Consider the following 16,616-nt stretch of genomic DNA (forward strand, 5'->3'; position numbering starts at 1 on the left):
CAGCCAGAGGGGTCGCCTCTCATTGCTCTTGACTAAATTCCTGCCTAACAGGAGGGACGTAGGTAAAATATAGATGAAATATGTAAAGTGTTTTCAGAACTCAAGTGAGTCTTTTTCAGTCATCCTGAGACTTACAAAGGGTCCACATTTCTGGTCTTGGTGGCAGAAGTTACCTGGATTAAGGTGTTGAGAAGACAGAGGGAAGGGGCAACCCACATGCCAAAAGATGAGATCTCTGATGACTGGCTAACAAACCCCACCCAACTCTAAGGCAAAACAGGGGAGAGTCATATAGAGATTGACCAAGTACCCAAAATTTTATATTCAGACTTGATCGTCAGCAGTCAAGTCTGGATAATCCACATAAAGATTCTTATGGGAAGCAATGCCCCGGTTTCCTTCACAGAGCCTTCTATAGCTATGTCACCACCGCTGTTGATACTTTCTCTGGCATGTAGCCCACAGCCCAGGAGGAGATAGAAGGGAATAACCTGAAATCTAAAAACATATCTTGGTCTCCTTAACATCAAGGGGTGAGTCAATAGGCTCTGAGAACAGGAAGGTACTATCTTGAGCATTCTTCCCAACTGAGGCATGAGGGGACTAGGCAGAGAGGAATGGATGCTGATGGAAATGTGGTGGAGGATACAGCCAGGGTCCTCTGTGTCCTCCCAGGAAGTGGTACCTCTCCACGCCCAAGGAAGAGGGAGATGGAGCAAAACAGAGGAGCAAGGGAGGTGGGAGGGAGATTCAAGAGAGAGGGAACATATGTATACCTACGGCTGGTTCATGTTAATGTTTGGCAGAAACCAACACAATTCTTTAAAGCAATTATCCTTCAATTTAAAAAAAATTAAATAATGAAAAAATAAATACTTGATCATCAATCCATGAGTGTGTGTGTGTATGTTAGTCACTTAGTCGTGTCCAGCTCTTTGCAACCCCATGGACACTAGCCTGCTAGGCTCCTCCAGACAAGAATATTGTAGTGGGTTGCCATTTCCTTCTCCAGGAGATCTTCTAGACCCAAGGATCAAACCCAGATCTCCTGCATCACAGGCAGATTCTTTACCATCTCACCTACAGAGAAGTCCCTTTAAGTAATGGGGAAAAAAAACCCATAAATACTTGATCATTGACCCCTGACCCCAAATCCCAGTTTAGGGTCCAGCACACAAGTCAGCATCATTCAACAATCTCTGTGGGTTCCTCTGTGGGCAAGAAACCATGCCTTAGAAGACAGGAAATGGAACGAACGACAGCACCAACTGGCTGCATGCTCGAAGAACGGAGAGTCAAGTACAAGCAGGCCCAAGGCCAGGGATTGAAGAGCACTTGAAAAGTCAACATCGATCTTCACAAACAAATGATGTGCATGCTGAGGCGAAAGAAAGGGGATAGTAATCAGGCAGAGTTCCCTAGAGGTGCTGTCAGTCTGGATTAGAAATGGTCAGGGCTGGGCTGAGATCCAGGCAAGTATGGGATTAACTCCTTCTGTCTCAGGTCCCGGCACCAAGCTCACCTGTCTGGCCATTCCTCTGGGACAGCGAATGACACAACAGGGAGATAGCCCTTTCCATGGTGCCATCACCTCTGAGCTAGGCAACGCTTGGTTATTCTCTCCTTTAAGAAGCTGCACGGGGTGGCAGAGGGAGGGGGCTTCCCTGGTGAACCGGTAAAGAATCCACCTTGCAGTGCAGGGGACCTGGGTTCGATCCCTGGTCCAGGAAGATTCTACATGCCAAGGGGCAACTGGGCCCATGCACCACAACTACTGAGCCCATGCGGAGCAACTACTGAGCCCACACGCCCTACAGCTCATGCTCCACAACAGGAGAAGCCACCAGTGAGCAGCCCACACACCGCAATGAGAGAGCAGCCCCTGCTCTCCGCAGCTAGAGAAAGCCTGCACACAGCAACAAAGACCCAGTGCAGCCGAAAGATAAATGAAATAAATGGATTTCTTTTTTAAAAAGGAAGCTGCCGGGGGACTTTCCTGGTGGTCTAATGGTTGAGAATCCACCTTTCAGTGCAGAGGATGTGGGTTCCATTCCTGGTAGGGGAACTAAGATTCCCACATGCCTCAGGGCAACTAAGCCTGCATGCCACAACTAGAAAGAAGTCTGAGTGCCAAAACTAAGACCCAATGCAGCCAAAAATAAATAAACAATTTTTTTTTTAGAAAAGAAGAAGCTGCATGGATTTCCCCCATGGTCTCCTGTAAACCACCCGCCCAGGATGAACAAGGCCCTGTGGATATAAGTTAGAGTCCAGAGAGAAGCAGCAAAGGCAAGAAGCCCCCATCTGAATATGAGACTTGAAACTAGTGGACGGTGTCTGCAGGAAGCCTGGACCCAATCTGGGCTTCCCTTAGAGCCCATTTAGAAACCCTTTGACCTCCTAGATGGAGGCATTTTGGAAAACCTGGACCAGGCTCTATAACCTGGACCAGGCTCTATAGCCTAGCTCTCTCCTCCTCTTCCTGATTCCGAATGCCAGGCTTTCTTGGAGCTGACCCTCTTGCCTCCTCTCTCTCCTCAGTGCCCATGGCTTAGGAACCACTCTAACCAGCCTGATGCAGTCCTGTCCAAATGGGAGTCCCCAGCCCTGACAGGCTGCCCTTTAAATCCACAACTGCAGTCAGGAGACCTCCACTCAGCTGTCCCATAAGCAACTCAAACTTACCTAGAGCAGAGCTCCTGAAGTCCCTCCTCAGACCCATCCCACTGCCACACACAGCCCTCTACCTCAATACATGGCATCACCCCAGCCACCCAGTTGCTCCAGCTGGGAAACTGCACATCACGATGAATCGTCCCTCTCCTTTACCTCCTCATCCACTCCATTCAGACGTCCTCTCTTTCTCCAGTACAGCCTCAAGTTTCTTCTCTTCATATTCTTATCACAGCTTAAAGCTATTTGTTTACTTTGTGGTTGTTTGGGGGCACCCTTACAAAAATGAGAAATGATATTTCGCTCACCAGTGTAAGTCCAACATTTAGCCTAGGGCCAGAAAGTAAACACTTGATGAATACGAGCTGAAGGAAGGAAGAAAAGCATCCGTTAATGATGACTTCATCCAGCGTGAAGCACTTGTCCCATAGCTGGCCTGGCGTCAAGTCTGGGCAGGGCAGGCGTTGAGTCTCCCCACCTATCTTTCCCGCTCCTTTTCTACAGAGAGATACCAACAAGAAAAAGTTCCATCCTGCCCCAGAATGGAGCAGCAACGACCTCCTTCAGAGAGCCTCCTGGGAGATCAAAGAATTGCTACTGACTGCATTGCTCTGCCAAGCCTGGATGTGGAATTTCTATATAAATTTCTTTGCACCCCAGTAGCCAGTTTTATTTGTTTCTTGAACTGTCATTTCCATTCTCTGAAATAAATTCAGCTTTGGCCTAAGATGGAAATACTGCTTTCCTGGCCTGGCCTGGCTAAATGTCCCACTCCATCATCTGTGTCTTCCCTGGGTAACCAAGCAGCCAGCCTTGCCTGGAGGGCAGCAGCCGCAGCCTCAGAGATAAGTGTGGGGAAGCGGAGGAGTTCCAGATTCAGGATCTTCCTATGCGCTCGCTCCCAGCTCAGGCCCTTGGATGCTCTTGGACTCTAAGCAGGCCACTCCTCCTGCCTGAATCCCTTCCAATCCTCCCTCTCCCCTCCCCACTCCCACCCTTCCCAGTTGCTCAGTTGTCCCAGTGCGAGGAATAAAGGAACAACCAGATCTCGCCCATTCAGATCCATACGGTGGACAATAGAGAGTAACTGTCTGGGTTTCAGAGGAGTAGTACTCAGCCATCCTGTAGAAGGGACGGCCCACATGGGACAGGTCAGTTCAGCGGGGAGAAAGGCGTCCAGAGAGACTCAGAGGCCAGACTTAAACACAATGCACTTTATTGGCGACAGAACGGATGGGCAGAGGGACCTGTGTGTTATATACATCAGAACTGTGGTGACCACTGCACCCCGGGAGGAGGTCCCAAGGGCAGCGAAGATGGGGGCTGAGGCCACACCTAGACAATCACAGGCTCCGGCGGGAGCCAGAGAGAGAGTCTGAAATTCTCCTGGCTGCTCTTGCTCGGGGATCTGGATGCTTGAAGGACAAGAGGCCCCGATCTTTTAGCCCCAAAAAGCGGCTGCTGGCGGGGACTGGAGAGGGGTGAGGCAGGGGGGGTGGGAGGGCGCTGAGGAGGCTGCAGAGGTGAGAACTGAGGAGCGGATGGGAACGACGGGCGGCGCTGGGGCGGCTGCGGTGCCCTGCGCGGTATTTTATCTGGAGGTGCGCTGGGAGGACTGGGAGAACCTGACGCTGCCGCCCCGGCTGCTGCCTGAGCTGACGCCTCCACCGCTGACCGCAGAGCGACCCCCAGAGCCAGAGCCGAATCCGCTGCTGCCGCTGAAGCCGCTGCCGCCGCCGAAGCCGCTGCCGCCGCCGAAGCCACTACCGCCACTGAAGCCGCTGCCGCCGCCGAAGCCGCTGCCGCCGCCGAAGCCGCTGCGGGCGCCGCCTCCCACGCCAACGCCACCGCCGAAGCCGCCTCCGAAACCACCCGCGGAGGCGGAGGTGGTGCTGCTGCTGCTGACCACGGCTGCAGGGGAGACCATAGAAACAGCGATCGGCTCCCAGCCACCACCTCTCTATATCATAACGATCCCCTGGGCCCAGGATGATTGAGAGGCGGTCAAGGCAGCTTTGAACCTGATGATCACTGTTTTGCGTTCTGATGTGGTGAGGTGTTCACCCCCTCAGTGTTAAGTCAGTTTGAATTTTTCAATGGTTCCTTCTACATACTGTCAGCTCTTGAAGAACCCCCCATGGGGATTATCCAGAATTTCTCCTCCCACTAACAAGCTCCCTATTAGACATCCCCCACACTCCATATAGTACTATTAATAGTGCTCTGAGCCCAGAACCATTACCAAGTATATCTGCTGCCCCTTCTGCCCTCCCCGCCCGCTCCCCCCCGCCTCCCAGAAAACATGTCCAACCGCCATGGAAACATTGTTTAAATTAGGGACTATCGCCTTGAATTAGTACAGATATTTCAGAACCAGTTCTCACTGGAGTGGTTTCTTCGGCTACTTACAGATGCTAACAGCACTTGGGCACTCTCCAGACATCCTGTATGAGAAAGCAAGAGAAGGCTAGCTCAGTCCCAGAGCAAATTTCCAACAAGTCCATGAATGAAGTGACAGCAACCAGAACAGAATTCAGCAGCCTGACATATCAGTACTCTTTCTCCACTGTCCATGGGCCAACACAGAACCCCTCTGCACACTGGTTACCTATCCACTTGGCCATCTATGGAGGGCGTGAACTGGCAAAGGCAAGTGGTTGCCTATAAGCCCTGTGCAATGTGGGGGCCTCTCTCTATAACAGGCCTCCTCCCCACTCCCTTGGTCACTTATCTGACCCTCATCATGTCAGTTGGGGCAGGAGAAGCAGGGAGATGGCAGTAAGAGGCCCACCTGCACTCCTCGCCCTCCAGTAGCTTGCGGTAGGTGGCGATCTCCACATCCAGGGCCAGCTTGACGTTCATCAGCTCCTGGTAGTCGCGCAGCAGCCGAGCCAGGTCATCCTTGGCCTGCTGAAGGGCGGCCTGTAGCTCTTGGAGCTTGGCGTTAGCATCTTTGAGGGCCAGCTCCCCACGCTGCTCAGCTTCAGCAACGGCTGATTGCAGTTTAGCAATCTGGAGCAGGGGGAGGGAGGAGGAATGATGAGCCCAGTAGGAGGGTTCTCTGAGTCTTAGACTAGAGCAAGTCAGTCAACCTCACCCCTTCCTTAGTACCTCTGTCTGTCTTCATGCACAGAAGAGAGATGGATGGCTGTGGCTTACCAGCCATCTACACTGGCTTTGTCTTTGAAGTCCTTGAAGGCCAGTGCTGCCGTAGATGACCCCAGAAGTCCCCTTCCCCAGAATAGGAGTTCTGAGATCCTAGCACCCACCCCTCACCCATCAGCTTAGACACCAGCATCCGTGGCCGTCCCACCTGCTTCTTGACATTCTCGATCTCAGCCCGCAGCCTCTGGATCATCCGGTTGAGCTCTGAGATCTCACTCTTGGTGCTCTTCAGGTCATCCCCATGCCTGCCAGCCGTGGTCTGCAGTTCACCCAACTGGAGAATAGAAGGGACAGTCAGGTGTTGCTGCAGCTTTGCCTGGCGTGTTTCTCCATCCCTAATATCATCCAGCCAAACTCGAGGTACTTAGTAAGCACTGTGTTTAAATGACATTGAATCATGTTTCTACAGGGACATCTCTGAGGCAGCAGAGAAGAGAACACCTGGTTTGTTGTTCTCCCACCCCACAATCCCTGAGCAAGCTGGTGTGGGTCCCATGTGGTCTGGCAGGGGACAGTGGAACCAGTTCCCCCTAGGGGGCAGTACTTTCTGCAACGGAACAACCTGGACAGGATGTCTCCAAAGAGAAGAATTGAGAGGGGCCACCCAATGGCCACCACCCAGCCATCCCGTGGACCACAGCCTCCCTGGGACCTTCAGTGAATCCTCTGAGAGGCGCCTGGATCTCACCTTGGTCTGATACAGGGCCTCAGCCTCGGCCTTGCTCCTCTGGGCGATCTCCTCGTACTGGGCCTTGACCTCGGCGATGATACTGTCCAGGTCCAGGCTGCGGTTGTTGTCCATGGACAGGACCACGGACGTGTCACTGACATGGCTCTGCATCTGGGACAGCTCCTGCCAACGCAGAGGGGCCTGTTCACTGTCGGGGCCTCTGCAGCCAGCACACAGAAGCTCCAAGAGACTCCTGATCAACGGACCCATCTGCTGAGTCAGCTCAGAAGGTGGATCGGCTCTGCCCTGCCTGCCAGCCTCTCAGAGACCCCATGCCTGCAGTTCCTCCTGGAAGGCCCCAACAAGAGGCTTTATCTCATGGCTCAGTCTTCCCGGGCCTTACCTATCAAATCTGAAAATATCTCACCCTCTCTCTTGCCCCTTCTTAGTAGGAAACATCCTCACCATATCATAGAGGGTCGTCAAGAAATTGATCTCATCTGTTAAGGCATCCACCTTGGCCTGAAGCTCCACCTTGTTCATGTAGGCAGCATCCACGTCCTGAGAAAGACAGATAAACACATAAAGGCCTTATTCCTCCAAGGAATGCACAGCAAGCTGCAGCCACAGCAAGACCAATACTTGTCCAAGGCTGGTCTCCAAGTGAAGGATTCACATCAAGGGGATGGTGGAACTTCAGTCCTACTCAAAAGCTAAAAAATGAGTGAACTGACTCCTTGAGGCATCTCTCCAGACTAAGATGCACTTGGCTTTTATTTTTGGTTCCAACTGCCTGAACTTGGCAGCTCTGTGGCAGTGGAGTAAGGATTCCCCCCAGCCCGGCTGGAAACCAGTGCCTACAAGCCCTAGAAACCTCACACTACAGCCCTTACCTTCTTCAGGGTCACAAATTCATTCTCAGCAGCCGTGCGCTTGTTGATCTCATCCTCATATCTGTAAGAGTTAAAAAGAAATCACTGTTTGCAGTATGAGGTAGTCATAAACGTCACTGTTCTCTGAAACTCTGAAAGTACCTCTGTTCTGTCCGCTGTCCCCCTCCCGCTCCTCTTAAATAAACACACCCTCTCACTGTCCCCCTGTTAGTTAGAAGGACCAACCATTCCCATTCATTCAGGCAGACTGTCTGGTTTTAACATGGAAAGTTCCAAGTCCTGGCAAACCCCTCCATCCTCAGTAGACTGGATGCTTTGTCACCACCCTGTGAGTTGTCCCACATCCTTCAGATCCTATAACCAGGATCTTCCCCAGCCTGGCTCATGATAAAGTGCTTCTTCACTCTAGCCTTCTAATTTTCTTAGTAAAGGACTATTCTTTAGGAAAGAAGGTGAGGAGGAACCCAATAAACCAAACTGTCCTCTATGAAGATATAGGAAAGTGGGCTAAGTGACAGCCCTCTCAGTGGGCAAGGGGAAAGCAGTGAAAGCTGGGATTCTGAGACAGGGTCGCCCACAGCATCTTCCCACATGCGCCTGTCACTCACTTCTTCTTAAAGTCTTCCACTAGGTCCTGCATGTTCCTCAGCTCTGAGTCCAGGCGGCCTCTCTCCCCCAGAATGCTGTCCAGGTGGCTCCGCAGGGAGTTGATGTAGTTCTCAAAAAGGGGCTCGAGGTTGTTGGTGCCTGTGATGGGATGTGTGCCCTGCTGCTGGAGCAGGCTCCACTTGGTCTCCAGGACCTTGTTCTGTTGCTCCAGGAACCGTACCTGGAGTGCATTTGAGAGAAGCAAACTCAGGCAGCGCTTGGAGCAGAGGGGCCTTGCCTTGGGCAGAACTGGGTGTCTGCATCTTCCCATCTCCCCATCTCCCCGCACAAAGGCCTAGAAAGCTCCCGCTGTGGCTGGAGAGGGTATGGTCAGACTATGACAGCAGTCAGGCCACTGAAGATGCAAGACAGCTTCCTTACAGAAGCAGGAGAAATGGAAAGAGAAACTGGAAATAACCCCACCTGGAAGTGAGAGACTTGACCTTTCAGTATTCCTGGGGACTTCATGATTCTAGCCCAATTTCAACAACACAGAGCATACTGCAAGAAGGTGCTTAAACCTCAACAGCATTGTTTACATCTAAGACCATTAACGCCCCACTGCTATTCACTTCAAAGGATGTGAACGGCTAGGAACTGACACAGCTGGAATGCTACCGTCATCACTGCGACAGGAGACAGACAGCCAGTGTGAGCTACCCTGCTCTGGAGGTCCCCGAGCACCCTCCTCTTCCCGATGAGGTTGGTTGGGGTGCATACTGAGTTTCTAGGGTCTCAGAAGCCCCTTGGGACTCCAGTTCCCCCTTGAGCCTCTTAAATTCCTTCTCTAGGGTGCCTGCCTCCTTTGCCTGGCACATCGCCATAGAGAGAAGAGGCCTCCTGGAAAGCTCCAGAGGGCAGTTCATGTTTGACTAGCCCCCAGTTCTAGGTCAGACCCTTTCCTGTCAGAGGTCATGCCCCCACCCTGCCCTGCCAGCACTACCTGCCCAGGCTGGATAAGGCAACAGGTGGGAGCCTTGAGCAAAGAGGCAAACAAACAGGACTTGGGGATGTGGGGATCCAAATAGGGGACCATCATCTTTCCCAATCACATGACCATGTGGGCAGGTTCATCAGCCCTGAACATCCTCATAAGAACCAAGAATGCTGCCTAACCCTTCCCCTCCAGCCTGGACCACTCCAGATTAATCCTAAACACTGTATGTAAATATCAAACTCAAAGTCCCCAACGTAGGAATGGGGGCCACATCAGAGCTTCCTCACCTTGTCGATGAAAGAGGCAAACTTGTTGTTGAGGGTCTTGATCTGCTCCCGCTCCTGGGTCTTTACTTGCCCAATCTGGGGGTCAATCTCCACATTGAGGGGCTGCAGGAGGCTCTGGTTGACAGTCACTTCCTGGATTCCCCCAGGGAAGCCACCTGGACCAAAGCCACCGGGTCCACCAAAACCACCAGGTCCACCAAAGCCACCAGCTCCTCCAAAGCCACCAGCCCCACCAAAGCCACCAGCTCCTCCAAAACCACCTCCCATTCCTCTGCCACCACCAAAGCCACCTCCATAACCACCTCCATAGCCACTCCCAAAGCCACTGACACAGCTGCTGCGCCCTCCTCCAAAGCCACCAGCCCGAGAGCCACCAGCCACGCTGATGGAGATGCTCTTATTGCCACCCAGGTTGTAGAGGCTGCGACTGCCAAAGCCGCCTGCTCCACTCCGGAACCCATAGGCCCCTCCACCAGCTGCCCCAGAGCGGGCCACACAGCTCATCCTGCTACTGCCAGAGACCACGGCAGAGCGGCCTGAGAAGCCCTGGCTCCCGCCGCCAGATGTCTTGTGGACTTGTCGGTTCATGGTGAGCAAAGTCGCTGAAGGGAAAGTGCAAGAGTTAAGCAGGGCCGCTCAGAGCCAGAGGAAGAGAGAAGCAAACTGAGTACCTGTGCAGGATAAATCCCTTTATATACATCTAGGAGCTCAAACGAAGGAGAGATAATTAATCTCAAGTAGTCATGGGTTGGGTTTGCCTTCCAGGCAATGTTAGTTCTAGGCTACTAAACACACCTTAAAAATAATCTGAAATGGTGAAAGTGCTAAGGTGGCAGGCTTACCTGGCAGGGGGAGGTACCTGACTTGGCCCCGTGCTTGGGCATGGCCACCTCCTAGCTTTGTCTGGCAGGACCCAGGAGGCACACTAATCTGTCTACTGGCCAGCTGTCCCGGCTCCTGCCAGAGCTGGGCTCAGCTCTGGAAAGGATGGAGTGGAAGGTGGGTTGGAAAAGTTCTAGTTGTCTGGGTGATGGAGACGGTGAAGCCCACCCAAGGGCTCAGGGAAGTATCTCAACGGGAAGGCTGATACAGTCTACTCCACAGACTGCTCATGGCCACAGAGCACCCACTGTGTGCCCAGCTCTGTGCTGGATTTGAGGATGAATTTATGACCTCTCCTCTTCCCTTCCTGGAAACAAAGCCCAGAACCATCACAAGGCTGCCTCCTGGGCTACCCCTGTCTCCTAAGCTGTGCTTCAGGAGCCTGCCGCATTTGCATTCACGAATCTTCTTGAAAAAGAGGAGGGAATTAACACTATGTGCTTTGATAAGCCATCAGCAAAATTCAACAAGCCAGTTCATTTTGAAAACTTCCCAGGAAAGCCATACACTATTCCCTATCTTCAGAACATCTCTAAAGCTTCCCTTCTTGCTCCCCCCATTTTTGGCATCTCCCTGGTTTCAGTCCAAGTCCCAGGCGGCTGGAAATTCAAACATCAGTTATACCACAAATGTGACACCTATTGACAGATGACCTAACTCGTCTCAGGCACTGGATGGGCCACTGGAGACAGACCCAGGAACCGCTCTCTGGTGAAGGGGACAAGTGCTCCTGGGGAGTCTGTGGCCTCAGTGTCAAGACACCCCCAGCCTCAGAAGTCCAGGCCCAGCAGGGCTGGCAGCATTGTCATTCGTGTCTGACTCTGAAAACCTGAGAATCTGCCAGTCTAAAGTTTTTCAGAGGCTTAGGGACTGGGCTTGGCTTGTTTAAGAGAAAAGACTTTCTGCGCAGGTTTGGAGCCTGCCAAGTCAGCCATGGATCGCTCCAGCACAAGACTTTTTCCTTCTGTCTGCTGCACAGATGGCCCTGCCACGGGTGTGGCCTGTGGGGCCTGGGCAGGAGCCTCCTCAGAATGGGGGAAAGGAGAGAAGGACAGTGGATTCTTCAGCGCTCACTGGGCTAGGCTGGGGGTGGCCCACGTGCAGAGGAAGTGATACTCTCTTCAGTGGCCTGATTCTCCTATCTGTCCTCTCCCTACTTAGTTACCTGCAGGCTCTGCAACATCATGATCCCCCCGCAGAATGAAGCCACAAACTTCAGGAACTTACAGCCTTGTCAAAATACTGGACCCTCTGGTTCTTAGCACAGCACTGTGCCAATAATAGACGCTCCTAAATGTTGGTTGGTTGAGTGAATGATCAATGGAACAACTGATGAATGAACTGAGCCTGTTTGCTGGATTAAAGCCAAATAAAACTAGTCAAAGGTTAATTGAAATCCCATTACATAAGGTCCTGGAGAAGGAACTGGCAACCCACTCCAGTACTCTTGCCTGGAAAATTCCAAGGACAGAGGAGCCTGGCGGGCTACAGTCTATGGGATCACAAAGAGTCAGACATGACTGTGTGACTTTCACTTTCTTTCTTTACATAAGGTAGTCCAAGCTAACAGAGATGATCTCAACATAAAGAATCCAGACCTCTTGAATTTGGTGTTCAGATTTAAGAAAACATATGTGCAAATGAGTGGCATCTCCTCTCCAGCAAAAAAAAAAGACTATAGAATCACAGTATCAAGAATCAGTTGAAGAATCCATCACAGAATCACGCTGAAGTTGACTGGGCCTTTGAGTCACATAATCTGCCTCCCACCCAGTACTGGGATTCCCTCCTCAACAGGTCTGACTTATACCCCTGATCTTCCACTACTGCTACCCAAGGATTATTGGCAGGAGAAATTAGCTCAGGGCCCAGAGGGTGGCTGTACACACCCTCAGCTTTGCCCTCCTCAGCTTTGCTCCCTCAGAGGAAACAGAGTTTAAAGAATGAACCAAACTCAGAGCTGGTAGCCTCTCCCCATGACTAACCATAACCAAGGCTATTTAAATTCTCTGTGTGTCAGCATTATTAACTGATAAAGATGGTCAGTGGTCTCTACCCTTCTGGTTCTCATAGGATAATAGATATGAGTTTTATGAAATGTATAGCAAAAATGAGGTCATATTTCTTTCTCTCTTAGTGTTTAAGTGCACATACTTTACAGCCAAATAGACCCAGCTTTGATTTCATTTTTTTTAAGTATAGTTGATTTATAATGTTGTGTTAATTTCTGCTGTATAGCAAAGTGATTCACCTATACATATATATACATATTCTTTTTTAAATTCTATTTTTACTTCTGATTCACCACAAGATGTTGGATACAGTCCCCTGTGGTGTGCAGTAGGACTCGGCTGCTTACCCATTCTACGTTTGATAGTTCACACCCGCTAACCCCGACTTCCTAACCCATCTCTCCCCTGCCCCTCCCCTTTGGCAGTCACAAGTCTGTTCTCTGTTTTGAGTCTCAGCTGGGTCTCTGTGTGTCTGTGAGGAAATGCATTAACCTCTCTGTGCCTTGGTTTCCTCACCTGTAAAATTAAGTTGCTGAAAGTACCTCTCTCATAGTCATTGTCGTGTCCAGAAAGTACCTAGCACAGTGTAAGTACTCAGTGTCCACTGTTATTTTTAGCTATTTTTGTTTACAAATCACATGGAGAATTTCAGCTTTCATACCTGTCAAAAGAATCAACCCAATGAAGTAGTGTTTCCATTTTCTAATTAACAATTGAGATTCCCCAGGGAATGTGAGAACAGCATGGGGCCACATACCTAGAACCACATCAACCCCATGATGAGATGAGAGGAAGCAGGCCTCAGCTTCTGGCCCAACAAAGAGAAATCCATGAACAGATAAGAGACGTGACGTGGACTCTCCAGATCACTATGCAGTAAAAAAAAAGAATGGTTTCCAAAGAACTCGCAGTGCAGAAAAGCCAAACATTATAAGACTGTGCAAAACTAAGTCCTAAGTTAGAGGTTCTGTGAGAGCGTGGAGAATCAGAAACGCAACAAAAAAGGGGAATTGCATGGTAAGGCTTCAGGAGGAGACATGAGCTGAAACTTTCAAAAAGGGCAGAATTTGCTAGGCAGAAGGAAAGACATTCCAACCCAACTGGTCATGAGCCAAGGCTCAGCATGAAAGCAAGCATGGTTAGGTTCAGGACCTGGTGACCTGGGTAGACTTTTGTCCTCTGTGGCTACACAACATCTTTGAATGTCTCCCCTTCATTCTGGTCATTTCCCACAGTGAAATCCCCGCCTTCTTAGGGTAAAATCCAGGAAACACATTCCCAGACTCCTTTGCAGCTAGAAGCCAGGCCTGTGGCCTGGAACCTTTCAATGAGAGACACCCTCGTGAGACCTAGATTCTGATGGAGACATCTGAGTCCTGATGGACAGAGGTGGGGACCTCCCCAGTGGCTCTGAGGTGAAGAATCTGCCTGCAGTACAGGAGATGCAAGAGACACAGGTTCAATCCCTGGGTCGGGAAAATCCCCTGGAGGAGGGCATGGCAACCCGATCCTGTATCCTTACCTGGAGAATCCCAGGGACAGAGGGGCCTGGCAGGCTACATTCTATGGAGTCACAAAGAGTCGGACATAGCTGAAGTGACTGACCACACAGGCACACCCGGACAGAGGTGATGTTCTGTTACTGCCCCTGAGCATCATAGGTACAGCAGCAACAGTCATAAAGCTTGCTCCAGAGCTGCCTCTAGGGGCAGCTGGACATGGTTCCAGGCTGCAGAACCCCCAGAGAGGCCATGAGCAATAATGTGCTTTAATAAATTATTTTCTATTTACATCCCAGGCAGAATGGATGCCCATATATGCAAGTATGAGTGCTGATCAATACAGGGATGAGACAGGTCTGGCTAGAGCAGAAAGGGATTGTAGAAGACGTAGCAGATGTGGTTGAGACAGGATGGAGGGCCTGCCTTTTGTGCCAAAGAGAATGAGGCTGCTGTATGACCAGGTGTGGGGCCTGAAATGAAGCAAGGTACCTTTCTGCCCCGCACTGGGGCAAATAGAGCCCACTGATCCTAAGTCACATTTGTCACTCCTTCAAGGGAATTGCCTTGGAGAGGGATCTTTGAGAAGGAAAGTCACAACCACCATTGTCATCAGATCTGGAAACTCTCCAACAGGTGGTAGAAGAAATGGGGGAAAAAAGTTTAATCTATTTTCTTTTTTTAATTGAAGTATAGTTGATTTACAAGGTTGTGTCAATTTCTGCTTTACAGCAAAGTGCATTTAATCTATTATTCAGCACCCAGGATTGCAGAGAAGACATTGTCCACTAGGGGACGGGGAGCAAAATAGAGACCGGGAGTCCATTAGCAGGACGAAGGTGTCGATTCTGATTGGAGAGTCACCAGGGATGCAAATGATAGAAGAGGAGGAAGCAATCCATGAGTTGAAATTCTTGATGGTTGGGCCCAGCCCTCCAGGCTTGAGGGACCCAATAAACATTTTGAGAAATCAGAGTTGGCTTACACTCATTTCAGCACCCGGATTATGAAGCTTAAGTAAGTAGCCTAAGTACCTTCTCCCTAGAGAAAAGAGTGAGTCACTGTGTTGCAATGAATAAAATCAAAGCCTCATAGGGCTCTGTAGCCAAGAGGCTAGCCAGTCCGTGCCTCTACCTCAGGACAGTTCCACACACACAAATACACATGTACACAAGCACACAAGCAGCCTATCCTATTCAGAATGCCCATGGAAGGCAATTCATCAGATTTTCTTGCTTGCCTAGGCCAGCCAGGCACCACCCTGACCCAGGGAAGATCTTCTTAGACCTAGCTTTAAAGCCTTCTGATCCAGTGGGAACTGGACTCCTCTTCATGGGATCAGTGAATTTGGAACCCAACCCTCTCTGGAACTGAAGACCCCTTTTAATATCAGAAATGATCCTGACCTTCAAAACTTAGATTTTCAGAATCTTTTGAAAATGTATTTTTTTATTATGAATTCAGCAATACTTTTAAATAAAACTACATCTTATAATCACATGCATTTGAAAATGGTAACACATATATATGAAGACATACTGTTTATTCCCAGGTGGCACTGGTGGTAATGAACCCTCCTGATAATGCAGGAGACATACGAGATTCAGGTTCAATGCCTGGGTCGGGAAGATCCCCTGGAGGAGGAAATGGCAACCCTCTCCGGTATTCTTGCCTGGAGAATCTCATGGACAGAGGAGCCTGGGAGGCTACAATCTGTGGGGTCACAAAGAGTCACACACAACTGAAGCAACTTAGCACACACTGTTTATTCAGTCTACAAATGTTTGTGTGCATGTGGATGCTCAGAACCCTGACAGTAACCAGCAGCCATCCTAACTGAGGCCTGTCAGCCTCTGGTCTCAAACTCCTGCCAACCAGACTCTTCCTCTGTTGGACAGCTCTGTCCCTTAGATAGGCTCATGGTCCCCAGCTGAAATGCTCTGCTGGACTGTGACCCTCCACATTGCTGTTACAGCCAGTCTTCCTTGCCTCTGTGTCCATCAGCATCTGGTCCCAGCAGGCCTTCAGTGTGGCCTGAAGTGGAATGGATTTGCTCTCATCTGGCCTTTCAGAGTAACACAGACTAGCTTCCTTGGTTTCTGTATTTTCTTCCAACATTAGAAAATACTGTTGAATTTCCAGAAACTGTCCTCTCAGTTAAATATCCCCAGTTGCTTCTCCTGATCTTCAGGACACATGGTTTCTCTTCACTCCATTTTGCTCTTAAAATCATGGCATCTAAATAAGATAAAATAATCAGAGGAAGGTAACAACCTATAATGGAAAAGAATCTGAATCATTTTTCTGTACACTTGAAAGTAACACAACATTGTAAACTAACTATACTTCAACTTTTAAAAATCAGAGATGGTATAATGTGCACTGAAACTCTTAGGGGGACACTTACTGTCTGTGATGTGGGCACTGCTTCTTCCAGTGCAGGTGAAGAGTCTCTTCTTTAGCAGTCGGCTCCTATCAATCCTGAGCCAGTGGCGGGGTTAGACGTGGGCTTTACCACGTAAGTCAGGCCATCCTGGGTTTGAAGCCTGGCTCTGCCTCTTACTCACTTACCGTGGGATCTCAGGCAAGACCACACAGTAAACCTTCTAGAACCTAAGTTTCCTCATCTGTCAACTGGAAATAACAGATTAATCTTCCATAGCTCTTTTAAGAATTGAATTAAACAATGTATGGCAAACACGAAGAATGCGGCCTAGCCATTGTTAGTCCTCGGGGGACCCTGGCTGTTACTTTGTATTTGTCATTTTATGTCACTTTGTCATTTTCTGTCCTAATACAATAATACAGCCTCTTCTGTTGCTCTAGACAAATCATGGGTCGATTCAGCGAATTGACTGCTCCCGTGATGACCCAAGCACTTCATTTTCTCCATGTTTTCGACTCCATGTTCTTCTTTCTCAGATGTAGAGCATCAGCCCCAGTCAGCCTG

At 50.0% G+C, this 16,616-nt stretch overlaps 1 protein-coding gene across 1 annotated transcript; it reads right to left on the bottom strand.

Moving 5' to 3' along the window:
- Positions 1-3,872: 3,872 nt before the first annotated feature.
- On the bottom strand, positions 3,873-9,945 carry KRT3 (keratin 3). Its single transcript, XM_040234192.1, has 9 exons — positions 9,274-9,945; positions 8,010-8,230; positions 7,402-7,462; positions 6,974-7,069; positions 6,527-6,691; positions 5,987-6,112; positions 5,465-5,685; positions 5,083-5,117; positions 3,873-4,584 (listed from the first exon to the last, which is right to left on the bottom strand). The coding sequence occupies exons 1-9, from the start codon at positions 9,859-9,861 to the stop codon at positions 4,265-4,267; spliced, it is 1,833 nt and encodes a 610-aa protein (XP_040090126.1). The 5' UTR covers positions 9,862-9,945; the 3' UTR covers positions 3,873-4,264.
- Between the last annotated feature and the right edge of the window lie 6,671 nt (positions 9,946-16,616).

This window comes from Oryx dammah, unplaced genomic scaffold, assembly GCF_014754425.2.
Source record: "Oryx dammah isolate SB20612 unplaced genomic scaffold, SCBI_Odam_1.1 HiC_scaffold_29, whole genome shotgun sequence".
Lineage (NCBI taxonomy): Eukaryota > Metazoa > Chordata > Mammalia > Artiodactyla > Bovidae > Oryx > Oryx dammah.